General features: G+C 43.1%; 2 protein-coding genes across 5 annotated transcripts in view; both read right to left on the minus strand.

Moving 5' to 3' along the window:
* Positions 1–141: 141 nt before the first annotated feature.
* The window catches only part of LOC307199627 (amphiphysin-like), an 88,410-nt gene continuing 61,805 nt past the window's right edge, over positions 142–26,746 (minus strand). For 2 of the 4 annotated variants that reach the window (XM_079947583.1, XM_079947585.1), the window contains 13 exons: positions 24,475–24,616; positions 22,634–22,762; positions 20,855–20,962; positions 17,449–17,472; positions 15,742–15,765; positions 13,160–13,192; positions 10,929–10,979; positions 9,982–10,113; positions 5,602–5,658; positions 5,038–5,199; positions 3,681–3,929; positions 2,261–2,362; positions 142–1,602 (listed from right to left, as the gene is read on the minus strand). In XM_079947583.1, coding sequence (XP_079803709.1) covers positions 1,495–1,602; positions 2,261–2,362; positions 3,681–3,929; positions 5,038–5,199; positions 5,602–5,658; positions 9,982–10,113; positions 10,929–10,979; positions 13,160–13,192; positions 15,742–15,765; positions 17,449–17,472; positions 20,855–20,962; positions 22,634–22,762; positions 24,475–24,616 — 1,321 coding nt within the window. In that variant the 3' untranslated portion in view covers positions 142–1,494. The remainder of the gene's footprint in view (positions 1,603–2,260; positions 2,363–3,680; positions 3,930–5,037; positions 5,200–5,601; positions 5,659–9,981; positions 10,114–10,928; positions 10,980–13,159; positions 13,193–15,741; positions 15,766–17,448; positions 17,473–20,854; positions 20,963–22,633; positions 22,763–24,474; positions 24,617–26,746) is intronic. The other 2 variants (XM_079947584.1, XM_079947586.1) reach the window with 2 other exon arrangements.
* LOC307199634 (uncharacterized protein) lies at positions 13,208–15,735 on the minus strand. The gene has a single exon (XM_079947595.1). The coding sequence runs from the start codon at positions 15,459–15,461 to the stop codon at positions 13,692–13,694; it is 1,770 nt and encodes a 589-aa protein (XP_079803721.1). The 5' UTR covers positions 15,462–15,735; the 3' UTR covers positions 13,208–13,691.

The raw sequence follows: 26,746 nt of genomic DNA on the forward strand, positions 1-26,746 counted from the left end.
TCCTTGTGCCTCTGATTATAGATTTTTGTCTGCAGAGCAAGTACTAGTTGTGTAGCCACTTGCTTTGTTTTCATCAAGATGCATAATGATGGCACTGGGAGGATATTTAATACACACAAGCAAATGAAAAAATACAAGTGATGAGAAGCAACTGAGCTGCTTCTGGAGCTGATCAAAGGTTTATTTTGAATGACACAACACTGGAAAACATAATAGTTACATATGACTTATTGATACAGAATACATTTTTTAAACTTTCAAGGGATTGTTGAAGGTGTGCTGCATAAATACATAATAGTGAAAATATATTGTGTTTATCTTTTCCTTAGATTAGCATCTTATTTAGTCATACAACCCATTCAATTTTTAAAGTAAGAAAATTAGCATTATAACACCCTTTATCATAATTATCTTATCCCTAGGTATAGCAGGTGGTAATATATAGGCGATTGAGCCATGCCTTCCCTGGTGTTTTAGCAGGTTTGAGTTTGATAACATTTTTGTCATTTTGGAATGATGATTTTTGCATTACAAATGCAGATATTACTGTCTTAATATTTTGGCAATGGAGCAGCTAGTTTCCAGTTGGAACATACATTTTTTACTGTAATGCCAGACAATCGGAGCAAATGCCTGTATGAACAAATACTACATCAAGGAACTACAATGTTGGGTAAGATATGTGCAAATGCATATAATCAGTGGTGGTCAACCTTTTGGGGAACATGCCATAAATCAAGGCCAAAGTATGATAGTATTGCTTTAGGGCACATAAGCAACTCATACCCATTGTGGCATTTCCTTCTAGTCTAACCTAGGCAGCAAGCAGGCGTGCGTAGCCTTACTGTCATAACCAGATGTGTGCATCCTCCAGTTCCTGTCCAGCTTTACCTCAATTCCTTCCTGCTGTCAATGTCACTCTGGCACATATGCTTCTAGTTGGCCACCTATGATTCTTATGCTCTATATACACATACAATGCATCTTCATGTGTCTGTCTGTATGTCTGTATGTATGTACGTTTGAAAATAACATTGAAAAACTTTGCAGGTTTTTTTAAAAACACACTCAAATTAAAATAGCTTGACCTCAGTACTACAGGATTACTTACTAATCAAGTCTTCTGCAGTGCAGCAACTCAATACAATACACTTAGTGCAGAGAAGTTAAGGTTCTGGTATTGAGGAGGCTAATCAAGATTTGCATGGGAAAGGATCAGGTTACAGGATCACCATAGCTCTGACAAAGTACAAACAAACCTGTTGCCACGTAAAAGTGAACAAATAAGGACATTTTTTTCCACATACTGTTTCAGAATATGCTAGCTTTAACTTCTTGCAGTCATGCTCATTTGATATGTGTCACCAAGTTTTTGTCTGGCACCAGTCTGTAAACCATGACAGCTTGACTATAAAGGTGGGCTCCTGTGTATTGGAGAAATTCAAAATGCAAGGACCGAGCTTCCTACCACGTATATTATGCCTGAGCTGAGAACTACTTCAAACAACGGGTGAAGTTTTCAGGGAAGAGTCCTTTATAAGTAGCTACATCCTTGTATTGAAGCCAGTCAGATTCCTTAATCCCCGTTAACCATCCTGCTTCCTGTAAGGAGAGAGAGAAACATTTCCAGTTTTCAAATGCCTCTATTATAAAAGTCACAATTATATGTATTGCTTAAAGACGTCAAAAGGCTTTGCCTGGCAGAGAAAAAGTCCTGCATCTGAAAGGCAGTGTTTTTTTCCAGTCTATTCACATTATTTCTGAGCCAAAATAAGCAAATTATTTATGGTAGATCTCCAGTCAGTTTAAGCGGCTATCATTCACTGTAAAGGCGCTTCCAGACAACCGCTCTTTTCAGGTGGGGCTCAATCATATACCAGCAAATTCAGGAAGTTGAATTAAAGTTGATTTGGTGCTGTTGCAGAACAAAACAAGCCCCCCCCCCATTTGATATTTGTTATCAGTGCATGTTCCCATCATTTGCCCTATAGGAGTGGGATAACACTTGACACAACATCATAAAACATGCCCACAAACAAATTAAATAAGCGTACACCAAGATGTATGCTCAATAAACAGGCAATCTGGAAGCAACCTAAGTGACCCCCTTTGATTTTATTTCTTACAGCATTTCCATTTCCAAACAATGCACATTTCTACTGGCAGGCACATTTTTACAGTTGAAAATTTGTTCAAAATATTTGGCCATAAAGATTTTTTTTTTTTAATGATATTTTAAAATGCAGAGAATCAAAGTTACCTGATCAGCTTCTGCCACAGATTGAATTACTAATACAATATCTCCCCGGAGCAAGTTCAGCTCATCACTATTGGCTGCCTCAAAATCATGCAGGGTTTCAACCTGTAGAGCAGAAAAAGGAGAGATATGGTGGAGGTTAGGGCATAGTCTGAAAATATTTTCTTCTGAAAGCAGGTGGTAAAGTTTGTTAGATATGTCTAGTACTGCCCCCTGGATAAGGCTAGGATTAAGGTAAAGGTAAAGGTACCCCTGCCCGTACGGGCCAGTCTTGACAGACTCTGGGCTTGTGCGCCCATCTCACTTAAGAGGCCAGGGCCAGCGCTGTCCGGAGACACTTCCGGATCACGTGGCCAGCGTGACATCGCTGCTCTGGCGAGCCAGAGCCGCACACGGAAACGCCGTTTACCTTCCCGCTGGTAAGCGGTCCCTATTTATCTACTTGCACCCGGAGGTGCTTTCGAACTGCTAGGTTGGCAGGCGCTGGGACCGAGCAGCGGGAGCGCACCCCGCCGCAGGGATTCGAACCGCCGACCTTTCGATCGGCAAGTCCTAGGCGCTGAGGCTTTAACCCACAGCGCCACCTGCGTCCCAGGGCCGGATTAGGCCGGACCCAGGCTAGGATTAGGGCCACCTAAATCAGTATCATAGCCTCTTAATCACAAACTACATGGAGGCTATGACACATGATTTGGCCTGCCACTGAAAACCAAAGGAAGAGGGTATGTGATAAACTAGCCATACCCACTACTTATATATAATTTGCTAGGTATAATGAGAGACAAGGAGTTACAAAGGGTGCTAAAGCTGCAGGCCTAGCTATTGCATATCTTTAGCTACCCCTCTGGTTTTTGACATTTCAGCAAGTGTTTCCCACAAATGAACAAGTGTATATCCAGCTAAAGGACCTAGAAACTCTTTGTATTCTTTTGGTGAATGAAAGTTGAGAAAGTCAAAGGCTGCAACCTGTGTCACAAGTTGGAACTTTTTTGTTGGGGGGACTGCCATGGAACTATGCCATATTCACAAGCCCTGAGTCCTATTCAAATATTTTGCACATTGTCTGCATGCGTAGCCATTCCTCCAAAGTTGCATGTGAATTAGCTGCAGCCCCTGACATCCACACCAACAGCTTGAATGTCAGCAGGGACAGAGGTTTTCACATGACTGGGAAACCTGATTGTGCAACGGTTAGGGCTAGCTGGTCCACATGCTCTTGGCAACATAACTACTTGACATGGGCCTGCTCACCTACTAGTAGACTGTGAAAGTCAAACTTTCACAAAGGGGTCTGGATATAACTGTATTTTTTAATGGCCTCTGCATATAAGGAAGGTTCAAATGGCCCCTGCATATCTTGGTCCACAATCAAGTCATGATGCAGTGTCAAAGGAAACTGGAATAAATAAACACTCAATTAAACCTTAAAGCGGAAGCCCGGTGGCATGCTGTCATCTGCTGATACAGGCTGTTCCTCAGAAGATGCGGACTGGGTGGTTTTGGGCTCACATGCAGCCTCTGAAGTTTCACCAGCTGGGCCTTCAGCACTCTGAGCACCAACATCTTCCGCAGCATCTTTAGCTTCGTTCACTAGAACCTCGTGATCTTCTCCATCGGCTTCGTTGTTTGATGCAGGTTCTATTACTACTGAGGGGATGCTGCTGAGGTTTTCCTTGGAGGGGAAAGGTGCCAGGGAGAACAGTTTGAACAACATCATCTGCACTAAAAATTATTCCAGCCCTATAGGGTGGGGGCAAATGGGTTTTTTTCTTCCCTTTTTTTTACAAAACTGCTAGAATGATTAAAGCAAAACACAATAATTCATTTGCAATTCCTGTGCTTTCAAGGAGATGTAAAGCTTAGTATACTAAAGATGGCAAAAACCAACGGCTTGTGCCGGTTTCAGAGGGCTTTGGTAGCTTGCTAAAGAACTGCACCAGGAAAACTCCAGCAAAATCCGTTCAAAGGTGTATTGGCTTTCTCTTTTCCACTTAAGCAAAGCTTTTGGTTGGGCTGGATTGTGCCCATAACTGGCAATGTTTATTTTTGATGAGTAACTGAGGAAGGCCTTTGACATAGTCTTTGACAAAGGCCAAAAAGTAAGAGAGGAATGAGGTACCAGGGAAATGAGCTATATAGGACATGTGAACAGACAATATTTGCTCATATTTTCATATTCTGCATTGAACTTTATTTTAAAAGGTGATAGAAAAAATTATAGAAGCATGATAGTAACAATAAAGCTTTCTGGTTCATGACCCTAGAAAAATAGGCACCACCTTTTATTTCTGAATCTTAACAAACATGCCCTTGTTGCCTAATATTTCTTCCACAAATATGAGAACTAAAAGCTTGTGCAATTAGACATCTAATGGTGCAAAAATCACCCCCTTTACAATTTCAGTTCAACATATAACCCATATTGGGGTGGGGAAAGCTTTAGCAAGCTTGCCAAAGGCTTATAGAATCAAAATACACAATTTAGAAATTAGACAAATTAAAAATAATATATTTTTAAAAATCTGCATCGTCTCAAACTATTTACAAGAATGGTTTCAAGAATAGTTTAAATCTGTGTAATTGACACGCCTTCCCAGGAAACCCTGGGCATTATGAAGGGTGGTGAGGGATCTTGAAAAGAATTCTCTCCATCACAGTTACGATTGTCAGAATTATTTGAAGCAACCTGTGTCCATTGAAGTAGTAGTTAGAGTTTTGGAATGTAGGCAGGATGATGGAATTCCTAAAACCACACAAAAAGAAGCCGAGGAGAGAAGCACTTGTATGTTGGTGACTACCTGAGATTCCCCTGCTTTTCCTTCAGTGCCAGCTATGTCACTTTCCCCAACTCCTTCAGCAGAAGCAGCAACTTCACCAGCCTCAGTTCCAGGAGCAACAGCCTCAGCTCCATCAGGACCTTGTATTACAGAATCCATCTGTAACTACAACAGGAGCAAAGAAAGCCAAAGATTATTCCTACAGATCTCCTGTAGCATCTACACAATATTGGTTGTAAAGTTGCAGTAGGTCCCTGCAGCAAGCGACAGGATGTCAACCCAGACCTGACAATTCTTCTGGTTCGGACTGATGACAGCCCAAACACCCACTGGCCATAAAATCGCATACGGATACAAAATATTTAGACACCAACACAAAGCAACGTGATTAGATATAACCAAAGGGTGCAGCCAGGCAAAGTGAAACCCTCTTCTCAACAGAAAGGAAAAGCATGTGATCAACTGTCCGAGTCTTAAAAGTGCTTCCCTTTGGCTGGATAGTGATGTAAATGGACAACATCTAGCCTTTATCCTGAAACAACCACCCATTCTGCTGCTCATACATACCTCACACTCTTTCTCAGCAAGTTCTGGTGCCTCCTTTGTCCCTTCCTCCACGGCAGCCTTCATAAAACCAGAGACATGTTTATAGCACCAGTGTCAGAAATATTAGCATTGAGCACTGCATGAAAATGGAGTGGGGTGCATCCGAAGCATTTATAGTATTAGGCAATGGCACCGAGTGGTAAGATGTTATGCAAGCGTGTTTGGAAGATCAGGCGGCAAGTAGAGAAATGGAGGTTGGGGGCAGGTGATGAAGGAGAAGCATGGATTTCAGTCTTTTAATGATGAGAATGATGATGCGAGGAAGATCCAAGCCACTGCTATTTCACAATATTCTCACAGTTGTTATCAATATATTAACATGCTGAGAACGGTTAGGGCTTCCCCCTGGACTCCAGTGGAAGACAAAAGCACCGTGACTCTAGAATGAAAAATCCCAAGGCCTTGATTGCCCATCATAAAATGTGTCAAGAAATCTGAATTTCAGCCCTCCAAAACGAGTGGCTAAAATCCTGGCTCTTTAGAACCAACCCTAGCCATTCAGAATCCAAAGTATTTTTATAGCCCTGAGAAAAGCCCTTGGCTTCTTTGAAGATGATCATTAAATCCTGTAATCAATGGAGTGAGTCATTTGCTTATTTATTGAACTAGAGAGTGTCAGGTATATATTTTAACTTCCCCACTGAAATAATGGGACTTAAAATAGACTGTATTTTGGTTGAACTGTGGATTTTTAGGAGAACTCTTAAAATAGCTGGTCAGCAAACATTTACAGTGCTCTTGAAGTACAGCTGTACAAGAGCCTGTAAAAGTCGTGTGTGTGAATGGCAAATATATTGCATGGCTTATGAATTGTAGCACCTATCAAAATCTAAACCTGGATCGTGTTATTCCAAACCTCTAACTACACCTTGGAAATGAGGCTTTGTAGACTTCAGTTAAAGCTAACAAGCCAATTTTCTCATAAAGGATTTCATATTCTATCCAGAATATTCTATCCAGTCTTTATCATTTCAAAAAACAAAAAAAATTTCTAGCATTGCTTGCAGTTGCTTCACAAACTCCAAACATGTCCAGATGCCAGGACGAATCAGTGGCTGAAAGCTGCATTCATTGCTATGGAAACCTCACAGCATTGTCCTGTTAAAATTTTAGTGTTATATAACCCCCTTTTTCATATAATTAATTCTTTTGGAGCTGTCACAGCTGAGGTTGGACTATCCTTATTTGCTTTCCAAGTGTGAGTTAGTTGCACAAATGTATCTGTGAAAAGCTTTATTGTACAAGTAGCAACATCACATGTATTTATGAGCACATATATTTGAATAATGGTCTACAGTAAGCAGGTCAAGGAAGCCCTTATTTCCTATGAATAACAGAAAAGCATCTTTCTAAGACTGGAATTAGGTGTCATAGAAGCAACTGAGAGAAATGGATATAACTCCATTCCGGCACCTCTCAGGTGGGTACCATTGCCATTCTAAGAGAACAAGGGAGGTGTTCACAGTGAGTTCCAGCTCCTCTTTTTCTAGAAAGTTCCTGGAAAGCTGCTGGTGGTCAGTGTAGACAATACTGAGGTAGATGGACCACTAGTCTGGCTTGGAACAAAGGCAACTTCCCATTAACCCACACGTGGCTGCCACAGAAAGCACCAACCCCGGAACTCATCTTCCTCTTCGAAATTAACCCATACAAAACAGGATGCATCACCATGCAGGCAGCTTCCCCCTCCAAGTGCTACTGCGTTTGGCGCTGCTTGTGCAGGGTGGGAAACTGAGCAGTACAGCAACACCACACCATCAGTCCTGCTAACATTCCTGGAGGAGAAAGGAGAGGGCACAGGGACGCTGCTTTTGAAGGACACCATGTGGTCTCTATAGGGACGCAGGTGGCGCTGTGGGTAAAAGCCTCAGCGCCTAGGACTTGCCGATCGAAAGGTCGGCGGTTCGAATCCCTGCGGTGGGGTGCGCTCCCGTCGCTCGGTCCCAGCGCCTGCCAACCTAGCAGTTTGAAAGCACCCTTAAGTACAAGTAGATAAATAGGGATGCTTACCAGCGGGAAGGTAAACGGCGTTTCCGTGTGCTGCACTGGCTCGCCAGATGCAGCTTGTCACGCTGGCCACGTGACCCAGAAGTGTCTGCGGACAGCGCTGGCTCCCGGCCTCTAGAGTGAGATGAGCGCATAACCCTAGAGTCTGGCAAGACTGGCCCATACGGGCAGAGGTACCTTTAATTTTATATGGTCTCTATATATACCAAATTTTATCAAAGCCTGAACTATCTCCGCAAAGAGACCTTTCAGGCTCTCTCTTTAAAACTTCTGGAGACACTTGAATAACCTTAAGACTTAGCAACAACTGCTGTATTTCAACAGTGTACTTATTTTCTAACGTACTAAAACTACTCCCTGATATTAACAGTTATACCAAACGAGCACTTTAAGGCTGGCAGGTTTAGGCTTGATTTTTGTTTTCCAGAGAGAGAAAGCGCTAGTTTCCTGGAAACACAAAGAGCGCCATAGGGGCAACGGGATATAATGAAACACACCAGATGGACACTATGGAGTTCTGGTCCAGATGTACCCTAAAAAGCTTCCACTGACCCAGAGGTTTAGACTGTTCACATTTTAGGGGGGCGCACACACGAAAACTTATATTTAGAGGGTATCAAAGTTTGTGGGATTGAAATAATCACATATTCTTCCCCTGCCTGCCCATGTCTCTATTTCTCCCCTTTCTCTGCTGTTTCTCTGGGTCTATCTTAGATTTTGTCTACCTTTGAGTAAGTACGGGGTATCTCTGTTTTCTGAAAAGTGCCATGCACAAAAGAAAGGTAAAGGTAAAGGGACCCCTGACCGTTAAGTCCAGTTGCGAACGACTCTGGGGTTGCGGCGCTCATCTCGCTCTATAGGTCGAGGGAGCCAACGTTTGTCCGCAGACAGTTTTTCTGGGTCATGTGGCTAGCATGACTAAGCTGCTTCTGACGAACCAGAGCAGCGCACTGAAATGCTGTTTACCTTCCCGCTGGAGCGGTACCTATTTATCTACTTGCACTCCGTGCTTTCAAATTGCTAGGTTAGCAGGAGCAGGGAACAAACAACGGGAGCTCACCCTGTAACGGGGATTCGAACAGCCAACATTCCAATTGGCAAGCCCTAGGCTCAGTGGTTTAGACCACAGCACCACCCGCGTCCCATGCACATAGATGGTGCTAAATAAATATATATCACTTATATTTCAGTTACTGTGTGATCCACAGGTGAACACAGAGGCTGTCAAAACCGCAAAACTTTATCAGCTGATTATGCATTTTATTTCTGTTCTATGTGTGGGAGTGTGCCATCTCTGATGATGCTATGATTACATCATGAACCTTTATGCGTGCACCAGCCCTGTGTGTGAGCAGCACCCATACGAAAGTTGTGTTGTGAGAGAATGCCAAGAAAAAACAATTGCATGGGGCTTTCTAGCATAAATTCATCCTCACAGCAGTGGTTTCCTCTTGCAGCAAGGTCAAGTGGAGCCATTGCAGCCCCCATATGAAATGTCCCCAAATGTCCATGCTGCAGTGCTCAGATGGTTGATGCAACACCTGAAATCTCATGACATGCAATGGTTCAAATTATATGTATGGTCTCCATATTAGCCACTGCCTAAGATGTACAGGTGGGGATGCAGACAAGCATCTGGATCTGCACAGTGACACCCGACCAAAGGCATGCAACGCCATCAATCCTGACACCTGAGGGCCCTGTTCCTGCCTCTCTCCACCTGGCCCAGGGCAGGGCCTGATGGACTTCATAACTGCTGCTGCCCAGCAAGGACTAGGGTATTTGGGGGGAAGGTTTGTCAGGAGTTTTTGCTGTTACTGATATTAATTTTTTGTATCTTTATTTTTATGTGGAAATTGTTCAGTTTGGTTATGTAGTCTTTGTTGTGTTTTATTTATTCTTATGAATACTTTGCTATGTTTGTAACTATGTCAATCTGTCCATATTGTAAGCCGCCTTGAGCATTGTTTTAAATGCAAAATGCAAACAATATACACAACACCTATCTATCGATCAGATATGAAAGTGCATCTTTTCTCTGGGACCCCTAGCCACATGCAACCCTCTCAGATTCAAGTCACCCATTTTATAAGTCATTTGTCCAAGAGGAGATCCATTGAGAGCCCAAACTGAGGATGGAATTTGAACTTTGGTCTCCCTGAGTCCAGAGCCCCGGTGGAAACTGCCCCTTCTGTTGAACCTGGACTCTTGCATTAACCAGCTCTAAAGCCCAAGAAAGGTGAAAATGGAGAAGGCGGGATGAAATGTGATGCGTACGCACATGGCAAGGCTCTTTGGGCGAGTGTGAGGGCACCTGAAGTACCAGTCACTCACCACAGCGTCAGCCGCTGGCTCAGCAGCCTCTGCAGGCTGGGCTTCTGCCTCGGGAGCAGTGTCAGCCATCTCTGGGGCACTTGGGGCTTCCTCTGCTTGGGGCTCTAAAGGTGGAGCTTCTTCCGTCTCAGCCTTCAGTTATTGAATTCAGGATGTGATGGAGAGTTTTGTTTTTTGAAAGGTAGATAACAAATGACACGCATTAAAGAATGCCGGGCATTGTGGGACCAGGATCAGTACAATCATACCTTGGGTTACAGACACGTTTTCGGGTTGCGCACTGCGCCGAATCTGGAAGTACTGGAACGGGTTATTTCGGGTTTCGGCGCTTGGCACATGCGCAGAAGCACCAAATCATGACTCAGGCGTGTGCAGACGTGGCGCTGCGGGTTGTGAACGTGCCTCCCGCATGGATCATGTTCGCAACCCAAGCGTCCACTGTACACTCCTAAAAATCCTTGTTACCGTAAGATGTCCCCAAAAGTCTGAGAAAGAACGGGACGGAATAACTTGCGCTTCATTTCCCCATGAGTCTGGCTCTCTTCCAAAGGCAGGAGGAGACGCACACTAACTGTTCACCTGTTCTCTCCCCACATTGGCTGAGCAGAGAGACAAGCTTTAAAAGAGGTTTTGACAAGTTTGTGGAGGGAAAGGCTATCCAGGCTACTAACCCTGCTGCCTCATAATTTGTTGTTGCACATTTTAAGTATATCGGTTTGGGCACATAGAGCCCAGCACACCATGTGCTTCTTCCGAAAGCAGGACCTGCCAAGACTCTTTCCACAAGCCATGCAACCAAGTCTGCTTGGTTAGCCCATGTTCTTCGTGCTCCATACTCCATACAACCAGAGAATGCAAGTCAATGGAGCAGAAGGCCTCACAAATAACAGAGAACAGAAAGGACTGAAATGCCCATTTTAACAAATGGCACAAAAACAGCAACTTACCAAGTTGTCCATCACATTCTGGCTTGCTTGCATTGAGAATAGGGAAGTATCCTAAGGATATAGGGTTAGGAAAAGGGTACACAGAAAATTAAGGATAAGCTTGTAAATTGTCCCAGAATCCAATTATGTATGACATAATGATCATTAATTTGTTGGTTTATACCTGCTTAATATCCCACTCTTCTATCCAAAGGTCCCCAAAGCAGCAGAGTTTTGTTTTGCCTATTTGTTTTATTTAATTTTTTCCACTCCACAGTCCTCAGACTGAATTTTAGAAGTCCACTTGATTCCCCCCCCCATGTTGCATGTTGTAAGATGGCCATTGTTTAAAGATGGCAGTCAAAACAGCTTTGGCCTTTCTAAGATTGAATTGGGACTGTAATCTGCAAAACCTTTGCTTCATCAGTCTATATAAAATCAAGTGGGTTTTTACGATCAAATGTATCATTCTAGGACTTGCAAATTATTAGACTCCATTAAAAATTGTTTCTATCCAGAACATTTATATTATTAACCTGATGGGTTTCATTTTATGGATGCCATATAAAATAAATTATATTTTGTTTATTAGCATAGCAACCCTTGAGCACTTTATTCATTTGCAAGTTGCTTTTTCATTTTGCAGGGTGTTTGTGAAACTATTTCCCTGTCAAAACCCACCATTATAGGATCCCACGTGACATTTGCTATTGTTTTCAATAGAGCCATGTATTACCCTTGGCTGGATTTAATCAAGTTTTGTTTGTTACCAACTTCAATTAATACTGAGACAATACTAAATGCTGCTGAAGATTTTATATTACTTCAGGGTATCAGGGTTTTCTTCAATAGCAACTTCCTTATATGAATGCAAGGAGTATATTTCACTTCTGTTATTGCACTCATCTTTGACGCATATTTGAAAGTTCAGTCACCAATAGCTTCATTCACAGACAAGTTCTGATATGAAAACACACAACGACATCATAGCAAGAAGAAAGCTAGCCTGGCCTTATGTTTCATCTGTTGCAAGCCTCTTTGAAGATGGTGTGATCGAAAGGTAGGCTATAAAACTTTACTAGCTGGTAAAAAATGAGACTCGGTAGTTTAGACGATTTGATGCGAGATGGCAAACTTCAAACCGCTTTTCTTTTGCAAGCAGTTTTATGACCATAGCCATGCTAATTAACATTCATACAGCAAAGAAGGTGTGGGAAAACTGATGAAAATGTTAAATACCTGCCTTTTGAATGTGATTTAATCAAGTAATTACTAGATTTCTAGATTGCTGTTCAGAATAATGGATTCCAGGGCATTGTATTAGAGGCTTAAATAAAAATTATTCATGCTGAATGCAGTACAGTAAAACAACAAGCTCCATACAAACAGCACAGAACCAACAAAGCTCTGAAGCTATAAAACAGGCCACATGCCAGGCGGAAGCAAGTTGGAAAGGAAGCTCCTAGCTAAACACATTTTCAAACAAATACCCAAGCCAACTGCCAGACAGCAGGTCAATAATAACTCAGATGGTATCAGTGAAGTTAACTCTTTATTCAGGAAAGAAAACAGATCAGGAGGACGGGCCTAGTGAGCACAGCAGCTCTTCCTGGTAGATATTCCCTAATGAGGCAGTTGTGGGGACCAAAGGTCTTCCCACATTTCCCCATGTCTCCTCCTCTACCAGGTCCTTCCCGAGCAATCTGAGACATCATCACCTTGTCCGTCTCTCTGCTCCACCCTCTTCCTATTTCTCCTGGCCCTGGGAGACCAGTGGGGAAGGGAGATGGTCACAGCAGGAGGGGGAGACTCCCTGGCTTCTTCAGCAGCCTGTCTCAACTCTGCCTCTTGCCGCCCCTCCTCTCCAGTGTCTGCTTCTGCACTGCTCTCTGCCACAGCCTCTTCCTTCTCACTCAACCCTGTTGCCTCTTCAGCTTCTGACACCTCCTCCTCCCAGTCTGCTCTCTCTTCTCCCTCTGACTCCTCCTCGTCGTCCCACCACCAATCCCTGGCTCTGAGCCTTCTTCCCTCGGGGGCTCCCCAACTGGTGCCTCCCACCACCCCTTGGCATTCAGCCAATCCATGACCAACCTATTTACAATCTACATTTGCATTAGCTTTATGCCATTGAGCATGATATTGCTAACCTGAAAATAGAGCATTATACATCTTTCATCCCATTGCTCCCAAATTCCAGTCCTCTTTCTGGTCTCAAGAGGACATGCTCTCTTTTAAACAATGTGACTTCTTACCTGTGTGAATCCATTAAAAGCGCTGCTAGATGCCTGAGCAGAATTGGAAATCAGAACAAAATGGTTGTTAGTCTTGCATTCAGATAAAAAAGGAGTAAATAATGTTTTTACAAACTCTTGCTTGCACATTACAAAAAGCACAATTAAAAAAAAATCAAAAATATAAAAAGTGAAGGGAAAGAGTGACACTTCTGACAAGCAGTATGAAGCTATGTTAAATGGCTAAAAAAAAGGAAAAGAAAAAGAATAGTGATTCACATTAAAGAGTTTGAAAAGACTGGAGGTTCATGTATCATATTAGAAAACACAAAATTCAAAAATAACGAGACATGGTAAAATCAGATGGTGTGTTCAACAGCCAACCTCTTTCTGGTCAGCCAGTAGAACTATGTGGTTGAACTCTGCCAAATTTGGCATGTTCGTATGACCATTAAGTTAGCAAAAGAGGGCAAGGGGGGAGAACATAAAAGAAGGACTGTCCATAAAACACAAGGTTATATATATGTATATATGACCTAAGGAACTCTCATTTCTAGACTATGCTACACACTGGGGTAGGTACCTCTTCTTTATCAGCCTCTATTTCCTGGTACAACAATCCATATCTCCGGTTAGCAATTTCATCTTCAGATAAATCTGAGCTGTTGGTCTCATTGTCTTTGGGACTAGTTGAGCTCTCGGTGCTAGCATTTCTGGAATTTCCCATTTGGAACAGGACCATAGGCCTACCTATCTCCTTGCTTGTTCCACAGCTGCTAACATTTGCCTGTTCCCCAGATGTTCCTTGCTTTAAAGGTGCCTTCTGATTCTGATGACTTGGTGTTACACCCACAGCTCCCCAGGAGTTATCTATACCTCCCAAATCTTGCGTAGACCACTTATCATTAAAACTTGGCCAGGAAATCTCCATGTTTCCATCCACAGTGTCTTGTTTGGGAGGAAAGGGCCAGTCATCAAACCCATTTGTCTCACTAGAAAACCCCCAGGAATCAGTATTAACTGTTGGATCCCAATTGGCTTGCCAGGGATCTGTTTCCAACGCTTCAGGGAAACTAACATTACTATTAAGTTCTTCAGCCACACAAAATGCTTCCCTGTCTACAAATTTATCTTCCACATCACCTAGCCAAGAATTATCAAGGTTTGCACCAGCTGCGTCAGCAGAACCAGGCTGCAGAACCATCTCCTTCTCAAAGGGCATCAAGGTAGCTTGACATTCACCAGTCATATTACTCTTTTGAGGGCGGCTGCTGCTGCTGCTATGGTCTTCAATCTCTTTATTGGGCTCTTCTGCACCACATAACTCATCATCACACACAGGATTTCCAACCTCTGCAGTAGATTTGTCTCTGACATCTAGGTCAGCCAATCCCGTAATACCTGCCATTTCTCTTTCCTGTGTGCATTTGGTGGCTGTATTCCCAGAAAGTGGTACGCCACCCACACACTCTCTTCCTTGATCCCGATTCCAGGGACCGAAACCATTTTCAGGTTCAGACCCACTATATTCTACAGATTTACCGTCACTCACCTCACACCCCAACCCTAAGTTCACTACATCCTCAGCATCTCTTTCTCTTGTCCCTGAAAGCAGAGCATCCCCATTAAATTCTAGGCCAATTTCCTGAAGGTAACTGCCAGCAGTTGTCTCTCCTTGCCCATTATTATGTTCTGAATCCCCGATAGACTCTATCTCAGTGCTTTTTAGGGTTTCATGGTCTCCTAAGGCCTCAAGATGTCCTATTTCAGTGTAGCCTTTATCTCTCTCTTCAAACTCCTCTGTGTAGTCTAGTTTCTTGAGGCTAACACCTCTGGTTTCTACCTTTTCACATGGCTCCACATTTGCCCACAAAGACTCTTCTGTTTCCTGCTTCTCTTCTTCTGACTTTGCCACATTAAACGGGTTTCCATCCAAAAAGCTATCAGTTCCCACTGTAGGCCTCTCAGCCAAAGTTTCGCTCACTAAAGGCTTGTTAGTCTCCACCAAATCTGTGCCACTGTCTGCAACGTGACTAGTGTCCAAGTACGGTTCCGGGAAAGTGGTTTGGTTTTCATCTACAGAAGCTGTCCAAGATGCACCATCCTCTTGCTTGCCTACAGCAGGCCAAGTAGTAGTAGTAGCCAGTGCAACAGATGATGCTGTTGAGGCTTGCTCTGCCTCAGGGAAAGGCAAAGGAAGAACTCCAGCTCCTTCCTGGCTCTCACTGGCTGTACTACCATCTAGGCCCAAGTTGAGCGAGCCTAGATCAGTTTGGGGTTTGTTAACATCTTCTGTTGACCAATTGTTTGGGTTTTCCTCCATGACCAGGTTACACAAGGAAAGACTTTTTGAAGAATCAGGCTTTAGGCAGACAGAAAAGCAAAGAAAAAAACAAGATGAAAAAGATAAAGGTGGTCTTGATGAGAAAACACAAAATTCAGTATTTTACTACGGCAACTTTAGCTTAGAAATGAAATGCGACTGCTAAATTAAGGAATTTAAGCACAGTTTGCAATGTTTGTGGGAGAAACATATATTTGGAGACAGTAGCTATCTATCTAAAGAGAAGCTTTGGCAGGTGAAAGGGAGAAGTTTTGCTTACCGGCTGCACCAGTTCATTGCTTGTCTGTACAGAAGAAAACCAAATCAATAAAACTAGGATTGAGTGGCTGTCTTTCCGATTCTGTGTTATGCCACACTCCCCATGGCAGCATTTTGTGTTATGCCATGCCCACTGCATGGTAGCCATTTTATGAGTGACACCCCCAGCACTCTCTCAAAATTCAAAACGTGCCCACTAATCCAAAAAGGTTGCCAGCCCCTGCCGTATGGTATAGCAATGATAGGAACTGCTGCCACACACCCAGTGCTCCTATTTGTAGGTGATCAGGGTCCTCAACAATCTTGGGGGTTCCCTTTTGGGGTGTCCTAGTTTTTTACTTTTTGAAATATGGCAACCCTAATATAGCATAGCCCACCTGGTTTGAGTCAAGCCCCATTCCATCTCAAATCACACTGGGTAACCCAAACCAATTTTTATCTCTCAGCCTCCCAGGACTTTTTCTGAGGATAAAATGAAATTGTTCTAAGGATTTTCTCACGAGAAGCTTCAAGAGAGAAATTTCACTTCCCACGATCTACACCACATTTCATGCCACATTCCATGCCAGTAATTACCATCCTAACCATATAAAGAGACCAGTTTTATACAGCCAAAACCATGCACTACAACTAAATTTGAATGGGTCCACATGGTTGTGATTTGTAACACTAGACAAACTAAGACAAATTTTCCTTGGGTTCTTGGTAAAGAAGGTTCATTCAGAATTGTTCAAAGCCAAGACTTAATAAGTCCAAGAAAATAGTCAGACTGAGTTTCAGATTCTACAGCACTAATATGGCTGAAGTAAGTGCTGCATTTACTGCAACTGAAGAGAAAGTCTGGGGTGGGGGGGAGAAGACACACAAAATGGTGAGGAGCCTCAGTTCCCATCCACCACTCAGTTTTTTGGGGTTTCCCCACTATTTGTTTCTGAAAAATTGGGGAGAGGGGAAAATGGGAGGGGGGGATGAGAAAAAGGGGGGGATTTTCTCTCTCCCCCCCCCGGGCCTCTGGAAAGATCATTAATGTGCAGGTGGAAGTTATTAACCTTTCCAAACCAATTCTGGAGAAATGGTTTCTTTTTTTAAGCAGGGATGCTTTTCTTTCCCTAGTAAATACTACTACACGTTTGCTACCATAGGCCAATCACAGATATCTCATCCCACTATGTGAAGACAATTTCAAAGCTTCTGGGTATATAGAAATGCAGGCACAGAAAACCTCTCAGGAAGATCCAACATCACATCCGCAGGTCTATTAGAACCCTTCCTTCCTTCCTCCCCTCCTCCTGCCCTTCAGTCTCCTCCAAAGCCCCCCCCCCAAAGTCCTCTGGAGCAGATTTGGGGTGCAAACAAGTGGATGGAGGAGGCAGCAGGGGGGAGGGGAAAAGGCAAGTCTTATTTGTGCAAGCAAAAGTCCATTGCTCAAGCAGGACACCAGAGCAGGATGTCACCCTTGGTCTTTCCTCCTCAAATCTAGCAACATTCTTTATTTCACATAAGTGCATTTTTGCCCAGTCATCCTGTTACTAATTTATTTCCCCTTCTCTGTCTCCCTCTGCTGTCAAAATTTAGACTACATACTCCTCAGGGCTGAAACCCATCCTTTCTTCTCTTGCCCATACATAAAGCACCTTGCATACTAATGGCACTGTAGTAAAGAACAACAATAAAAACACAACATGCAAAGATAAAGAAACCAACCTACCGTCCATAAATCCCAGGGAAGCGTCTGAGAACAGGGGAAAGAAGGACAGTGTTGAAAACCTCATTTGTATACCCTGTTATGTGCTGCAAAGCATAATTAGACAGTAGCATGGTTATTCATGTGCTCCATAGAGTTCAGCATAACATTCTCTTATGGGGGGGGGCAGTGTGTTTATAATGCATTTCACAAAATTCTGTTTGCTTGGTTCACTGAGTTCACAGCACCAGGAAAAAGAGATTCAGACTCTACTTTTTTAAGGCATAATTCTGCGGGAAGTGAACCTGCTCAAGCCCTACGGGAATAGTCACGGCTCAAGAGGGCAACTGCAGAACTTAGTGCCAGTTCATAACATTACATTTTAAGCTATACGCCAAGATGTTTCAAGCTTTGATCAAAAATGTAATACAATTAGCACCCATTACCACATGCTGGATCACACAGACACACCCCAGGAGCTATGATCAACAGCAAGGCAGCTGTACAATAATGCCGTATTGTGTTTTTAATATTCAGTGCAAGGTGTGAAATGATCCTCAATCCTTAGTATACGGGGCTTCCCAAAGATCAAAAACAGGATTTCAACAGGCAACACCATATTGCCACAGCAAATTATTTAGGCCTGATTGATTGATTGATTGATTGATTGATTATTTCCAAATTTGCAGGACTGCATAGGTATGTTGAGATGCACAAGGAAAGCACAAGCAAATCCTGTAACTGATTGGCAGAATTGCCAACTACTAGAGGTGCCACGCAGGACGCAGGTGGCGCTGTGGGTTAAAGCCTCAGCGCCTAGGGCTTGCCGATCGAAAGGTCGGCGGTTCGAATCCCTGCGGCGGGGTGCGCTCCTGCTGCTCGGTCCCAGCGCCTGCCAACCTAGCAGTTCGAAAGCACCTCCGGGTGCAAGTAGATAAATAGGGACCGCTTACCAGCGGGAAGGTAAACGGCGTTTCCGTGTGTGGCTCTGGCTCGCCAGAGCAGCGATGTCACGCTGGTCACGTGACCCGGAAGTGTCTCCGGACAGCGCTGGCCCCTGGCCTCTTAAGTGAGATGGGCGCACAACCCCAGAGTCTGTCAAGACTGGCCCGTACGGGCAGGGGTACCTTTACCTTTACCTTTAGAGGTGCCACGCAAGACCTGTTCTCCATTTGTAAGACCTCAGTTGTTTAGTGTGGCAGCTCCTACACTTTGCCTACTGAGATCAAGCAGGTACCATCACTGTATCCTTTTTGGTGCCTGCTAAAAACATTCCTGTTTAGACAAGTCTGCTTCAAAATTTGGGGCAATTTTAATCTGTTTTTAGTAGTATTTCAACTTTTGCATTCTTAAAGTAGGGTTGTCAATTTTTTCCCCCAATTTTACTGTTTTTATCTTTTTGTAAACTGCTTTGAGGGGCTCTTTTTTTACAGTCAAGAGGTGTATAAAACCTTATGAAATAAACAAATAAATTGTGACATAGTCTATTCCATTTTCTTTATGTACTAAATACCTGCCTGCCTACACAACTGTACTATCAGACAGAAGCTTCTCTTTGCAGTTTGTTGCAAAGCATCCCGAGTTGATTTTCAGTTTCTTAAAATAGTCCTTCGCTGACTCACAAGCAAAACGGCAACTTGGATCACGTCAAACAATTTTCTGATGTGCAAAAAAGGGCAATACAGTACAATAAATTTTGACTTGTTCAGGCTTCTCAAGTTCAAGGCCTTCGATTTCTTCTCCTCTGCTCATGCATCTTATGTAAATAGCTCCTCTATATGGCCTGAGCTCAGGATCTCTTAAGGACAGTCTTTTCCTGTCTCAGCCTGTCTGCTCCTTAAGATCTTCAGGGCAGGTTCTTCTCAATGGAAGTGGAGGAGCCGGTGATTGTCATGGAGGAGAGGGGCCTTCTTTGTGACTTTGTCTAAACTACAGATAACAAATTTGTTCTTCAGGAATTTTGATAACTGTTTTCCAAAGCCATCTCCATGTGCAGAGTTTAAATATTTTAAAATATCATCTATCATGTCCATCCTCTGCACTTCATAAGGATGAAAATGTGTTTGAAAAATATGAGACACTCAGCTGTCAAATGCACTTTAATCAATATCTGTCAACTCCTGTGAATGTCTAACTGTTCGAGGAGGAGTTCTAATGCTCTAATAACGGACAAGATTATTAGGGGAACTGGAAAATCAGCACTGGAATTTACTTCAAACTCTCTGTCAAAGACTAAAGACATATACTGGAAAACAGGAGAATTTTTTTTGTCAGGAGGAGGGAGCAGGGGCAAAATAGCAAGCAGGATATAGGAAAAAAGGAGAGAGAATTCTGTCTCAGGAATGTGAAGTTCTGGTAGTGTAAAGCTTTTTAGAATCATAGAATCATAGAATCATAGAGTTGGAAGAGACCACAAGGGCCATCGAGTCCAACCCCCTGCCAAGCAGGAAACGCCATCAGAGCACTCCTGACATATGGTTGTCAAGCCTCTGCTTAAAGACCTCCAAAGAAGGAGACTCCACCACACTCCTTGGCAGCAAATTCCACTGTCAAACAGCTCTTACTGTCAGGAAGTTCTTCCTAATGTTTAGGTGGAATCTTCTTTCTTGTAGTTTGGAACCATTGCTCCGTGTCCGCTTCTCTGGAGCAGCAGAAAACAACCTTTCTCCCTCCTCTATGTGACATCCTTTTATATATTTGAACATGGCTATCATATCACCCCTTAACCTCCTCTTCTCCAGGCTAAACATGCCCAGCTCCCTTAGCCGTTCCTCATAAGGCATTTGACCATTTTGGTTGCCCTCCTCTGGACACGTTCCAGTTTGTCAGTGTCCTTCTTGAACTGTGGTGCCCAGAACTGGACACAGTACTCCAGGTGAGGTCTGACCAGAGCAGAATACAGTGGCACTATTTCTTCCCTTGATCTAGATGCTATACTCCTATTGATGCAGCCCAGTTTAAATACAGAACAGTATTAAATACAGAAGAATTTTGGAGAAAATCAGATGGATCATTTTTACTAGGAATAATATAGACCTATACACATGGACAGAGAAATACAGTAGCAACACTCATTTCAATTATTCTTCATCGTGAGATCTGCAAAGTAGTTATGGTAAATTGACATTGTCATGAAGTACAGTCAGCAAGATCTGCGAACATGCCATTTGCACATTCCTTTAGAGATCATTCTAAGACACAGTTTATATGCTATGCAGAGGAGCACAATTGCTCCCTCATCATTTTTGGTCCCATGCCACACCCGGTCTCTGCCAATAAGTTTGGGCCAGATTGCGTGGTTGCATATTTCCTGAATTCCACATTTTCTTGGTGCCTTCATGGAACTGTGGTGCATCCTCAACCCTGATTATGTGGTGGATGGCCTCATAACTGTATATATTTTTTAAAATATTTCATACGAAAAACCTACCTGAGACATTGGTGAATGGGTTACCACAGTAGCTGCTGCATCGGGTTTAAACGGATCAAAGTCTAGGTCTAACAAAGACTCTTCTTTTTTAGCTTCAGGAACTTCATTCTGTTAGGGCAGGGGAAAACACTGAACAACCACATCTTTACAATTTTTAAAAATTTAAAACACATTTATTCAAAAGTTACAATTCAGCATTGTCCACTGCCATAATACCACAGAACGATTACCCAATCCTCAATCCCTCAACCACCTCTTTACAAACTATGCTTTATTGCCACCTCTCCCTCAAATGCAAGTTTATTGCTTGCATTTACAAACTGCTTTTCTATGAAAAGTATCCACAATAATAAAGATTATGTCAAACAGAATGGACGGTATAAGGAACTTAGCATGTTAGACTGTGGGCAATCCACACTTGCCTTTCCTCCGCTCTTTCCACACTTTAAAGCTTCATGTCCAAGTGCCCCTTTTTTCACCCCAGAGCTTTCTCTGCGAATACCTGCTCTCTAGTGCTCTCCTGGAGCAAACAGCAGTCTGTGGAAAAACAGAATTGATGTTTGCTCTGGTTGAGCACTAAAGAGCAGGTTTTTGTGGGGAAAGCTCTGGAGCAACAAATAACATGCTCAGATGCAGAGCTTTAAAGTGTGGACTTGGGCCTGGAAAGAGCAGAGTAAAAAGCAAGTGTGGCTAAGTCCTGAGGCCAAATACTTTTTCTGAGTACCTGAAGAGGCTCTTGAGGACTTTTAAGCAATACTTATCTTTCCCTTTACACAGCTGCTATGGAATCAACTCTGGTAGTTTTAAATACCTGGGCACTTACATCTCTGAGGACCTCTCATGGACTGCAAATATTAATATGGTTGTGAGGAAGGTGCAGGGGAGGTTGTATTTCCTGAGAATGCTCAGAGGATTGAATCTATCCCAGCACCTACTTCTGTCCTATTATCATAGTACCATTGAGAGTGTCTTAACCTATAGTATATTATCGTGGTATGGGAGCAGCTCTGGAATGGATAAAAAAGCCTTACAGAGAATAATTAAAATTGCCCAGAATGTTATTGGGCTCCAACTACCAACCCTGGATGAGATCTTCACGTCTCGCAGCTTGAAGAAGTCACACAATATCCTGAGAGATCCCACCCATCCTGCTCACAACCTCTTTGAACTGTTGCCTTCGGGCAGAAGATATAGGACAATGAAAACACGAACCACACGCCTTCTGAATAGTTTCTATCCAAGAGCTCTGATTGCACTAAACAATGATCTCAGGGCCAGTTGTAAGAAATAGCAAGCAGTGAGTAATAAGGAATGAGAAAGGTTTTAGGTTATGCTATGCTTCTAATAGGTTGTGTTATATTCTGGATTATGTATGTTTTAATAGATTATATATTATGGATTATGTATGTTTTAATAGATTATGTCTGAATAGGATGAGAGTGTTGGAGATACGTGCAAATGTGTATGTGAATCCGGTCTTGGGTGTTTGATTTTCGTTGTTGTGTATACTGTGTATATACGGACAATGACAATAAATTTATCTATCTATCTATCTATCTATCTATCTATCTATCTACCACTCCCAATCACATCTAGAGGGCCACAGGTTCTTCATCAGCCAAGAAATACATAGATCAACTCATTAACTCACAGCCTTAGGTTTATTGTAGGGATAAACAGGGACTATCCCAGAGACTATAAGTAGGAGAGGTGTCCTGAAGCTGTTAAGGAACAGCTTTTGTCAAATGGCTGGAGCAATCTATTGAGGCCTTGACTCACCTGTGAAGGAGTTGTCACATTTATTTCTGGAACAAAATTGTCATCAAATAAGCTGATGATATTTTCCTGCTGCAGTTCTTTTGTCGGTGTGAGTTTAGGTAGCGGTGGAACTGGAGGTCCTTTCCTCAGCTAAACAAAAAAACAATCACATCAGGAAGTGTAATCTTTAAGGCAAAGATTCAGATAATTTGTGAAAGGGGTGAAATAAACACAAATCTGTCAACGTTTCAAGCCTGGGACTGATCAGCCTTGCATAATTTTGACTTTAAGACACCACCAAATACCCTAAAACCAAGTAGGCAAGAGGGCACCAAATTTTTGAATTGCAGAGGGCACTGCTGAAACTTGAGTGTTCCAAGCCCACCACTGGGAAGTAGAACTGTAGGCAGAATCAATGAAAATCACCTCCCACGTTCCATTTGCAGAAGGCCCTGCAAAATTGAAGGCCCTTGCATTCATGGAATGGGCCCTTGCACAGACAAGAAGCCACCGTTGGATCTCGCTTCCTGATTTTCTACATCAGGAATGAATTGCCCATGGCCCCTCCCAATGCAGTTGAAATCCCTAACCAAAGTGGTCAGTGGTCAGAAATGATGAGAGTTGTAGTCCAGCAACATCTGGAGGACCAGTTCTCATCACTGTTCTACACGCCACCGAGTATGATCATTCAGTGTAGAAAAATCTCCAAGTAATTGAACACATGACGTGGCAATTTACTTCTTTAAAACATATCTAAAGGCATCAAAATCCCGTAAAAATATTAATGCTTGAGGGTGACAGCCTCTAGACTGTAAAATAATGACCAATCAAAGTCAGTGGCAATGTTTGACACTAGGAGAGGAAAACAATGCTAGCATATTTTGCATACTCTCTAGATCTGTGCAGGTCAGAACATTATTATAAATTCCAGCTGGTTGTCCGTGCTCAAGCCAGAATCTCTCCAGCTGTGATGAGCATGCTGTGCTGACACATTTCTTCCAAAGTAGCGGAGAGCCACTGACAAAAGAAATCAAATCACATTTACCCTGCAGGAAAGGAAATTATATTCCTTTTATACCAGGCGGATAAAAATAGCCATAGTAAATCCACTGTTTGGATTGAAGCCAGATGCAGTTGGCAGCCTTCAGACATTTCACCATAGTAATTGTAATGGGGTAACAGTCCTTTTCTTTGTAATGCGATTGAAACGTTTTAGATTTCCTTTGATTTTAAAAAATGAATAAATACCCCCCAAAGTAACCAGATGTCCTTTGGCACGTTGCAGTATGGAGGGGTAAGAAAGAGATGGGCAGATCTCACTATCTCCTCTCCTTTCAACCATCCTTCACTGCTGCCAGCGCAACCATGCCAGCTTCCTTTTCTTCCTGTTTGGGTAGGGCATTTTTCCCCAAAATGGTGCTGGTGTCATCACAAGGCTTCTCTGGAGCAGCAGCACCAGCAGCTTGCTCAAGATGGCGCTGTCCTTGAGAAACCTTATCAGGTCCTCTAGGAACACTGGTCCCATCAAAAAGGTTCTTCCCTGACTAGAAAAGGAAGTGGAAGAGCAAAGGGTCAACAAACATAGCTACCACCAGTTGGGGGCTGAGAATGGGGGACAAATGGAGAACAAAGGCGGGTAAGTGATGGGAATCAGATTTCTAACTCTCATTTCAGGAAGTGATAAGACAAGGGCTCCCTCTGGACCCTCCTCTCCACACCAATATTTAGGTTCTAGTAATTCTGATGGAAATTAGCTGGTTGCTAAGGCCAAGCTTTTAGAAGAACTGGCTAATTTCATTGCTTTTGGATGGGTTATCCCCTGCCCCCTTTTGGTATTTTCCTCTTAATTCTGTTCCTACTACCTGTGAGGGAGATTTAGGCCGTGCTGGTGCTGGAGAAGGAGGAGCAGCCAATGTATGATTGGGACTTGCTTCAGGGCTATGCAGAGGGGACTCCTCTTCAGGCGGTGATGGAGTTTTTGCAATGCGGAGAGGACCTGAATCGCTAATAGAATGCAAAGCAAATATTTTATAAAACATACAATACTGTCGTTTCAACATATTGAACTGCTTTTTGGCTCCCACAAGACACACCCATGAAGTCTGCATGGTTCCATCTACAATGTGTACATTTGGTTCCTTATGTGATAGTACGATGGATTAAATCCTGGGATACCAATCCTATGTTTATCTAGAGATGTATAAGATCTCTGTTTTCCAGAATTCTGAAAATTCTCATTTGTTAGAATTGTGTGTGTGTTCTCCCAGCTCATTTGTTATCTCTTTAGGACCCAACACTGTATCTGAAAATGAGAACTAAAGTTATTTCCGAACGTCTTCAACTATAACCACCCTCACTACTAATTCCATCCACGCTCATCTAGCAAGTGAAGGGCTTGGGGATGGAAGGGTGTGGCCTGAAAGCCTTGCACAGAGGTGTGCTAAGTAAGAGAGGAGACAGAGGAAGAAATTGGTCTTCTTTCCTTTCACAAGTGAGAGACAAAAAATCCTCACATCTTTCCCAGGCCCTCTGTGCTTCTGAGAAGACTGGATGTAGAGGTGGCTGCATTGTTTCCTTTGCAGGAAGCACTGACAACAGAAACAGGAAACAAACAGGTGTTTCTTCCACTGTATCTGCCCTTCGTCAAAGCTTCACGCAAGTCTGGCAAGGCCTTGTCTCCTTCAAACCCAGGGCTGGATGGAGTTGGGGTCTTTTCTCACTGACAGGGCCTTTTGCAGAGAAGATCATGCCTCTCCCTTCAATTTTCTAGGAAGCATGGGAGAGTTGAGGGAGGGACAGGATCTCATGTCACTTCTGCAGATACCATCATGTCTCAACAAGGGACATCTTTCAATATAAAAGCTATTTAAACCGTTGAGCCAGATCCTCTCTGACTACAGTTCTGTTGTCTAAATTGATGCAGCTAAAGAACAGAAATTATGGAACCCAACATCTAAGAAACATTGTGCAATCTAACATCTAAGATCTATGATCTGTGAAAACTATAATGTTGTATTTTGAAGAAGCATACAGCTAATGCATTCTATAAGCATCCTACTCAGTAAGCTGACACATGGGCTTCAGCACTTCTGTGGAAAACTAAAATAACACATGATTGACCAGGCCTCAATCATGTTCTCTATACTAAATCAAAGTAAGATTATTCATAAGCTACGAGACACCTTAAGTGTTCACTCACCACCTTTTTCTGTGGAAATATTTTTTTCAAAAAGAAAGGATGAGATATTAAAACATTCTTTCCTTTCTATTCTATTTCTTTACAAGTTTTTCAACGAAGCTACAATTCTGTAGGGCTATGCTGAATGTTCCCCAGAGAACATTGTTGGTGCAAAACCTGGCTTTTGGAAGCAGGTGCAGCAGCTGCCTGAATCTACTCATCCACCCTCCAATTTACATTTATTCATGCCTTTTTGCTATGATTCAACATCGCTACACACAGTGGCGGAGGAACCCTCTCTTGTACCCGGGGTGGGGCAGCCCTTACGGAGTGCGCATGTGCGGCATCCCACAAGCAGCATGGGCTGCTGCTTGCACGGCAGCTGTATGGGCTGCCTCTCGCATGGTGACCTTATGGAATGTGCACGCGCGACAGCCCGTACAGTCGCCGTGCAAAAGGTAGCCCATACGGACGCCCGTATGGACAGCGCGCGAGAGCGGCAGCCCATATGGACGCCCGTATAGACTGTGCGCGCCCTCGGCTGCTCTACTGCTGGGGAGAAGCAGAGGCCATCTTATCACCCCCCCCCCGAGTGGCACCCAGGGCGGACCGCCCCCCTTCCTATGCCCCTGGTTACACAACTGCTGCTCTGGCACAAACTATCTTGTTTAATCAACCTTCTTCCTGGCTATTTGATCCCATCCAATCAGGACTCATGAAGCTGGTGCCATTTCACAAAGCCAGTTCAGAATGAGGGCACTGTAAATACTTAGGCGCCCTTTCACACCTTGAAAAAAAATCAGAGGAGAGATGCTCTTCACAGTGTGAAAAATATTTATGAAATGCTCTCTCCTCATTTTGGCTCAACTTGAATATTTTCTAATAGTCTGCAGCTGCCTGTGCCACAGTTAATACTATCATGGTAAACTTGCAAGCACTGTGTAGATACAGAAAGT

This window comes from Podarcis cretensis, assembly GCF_951804945.1.
Source record: "Podarcis cretensis genome assembly, chromosome: 12".
Lineage (NCBI taxonomy): Eukaryota > Metazoa > Chordata > Lepidosauria > Squamata > Lacertidae > Podarcis > Podarcis cretensis.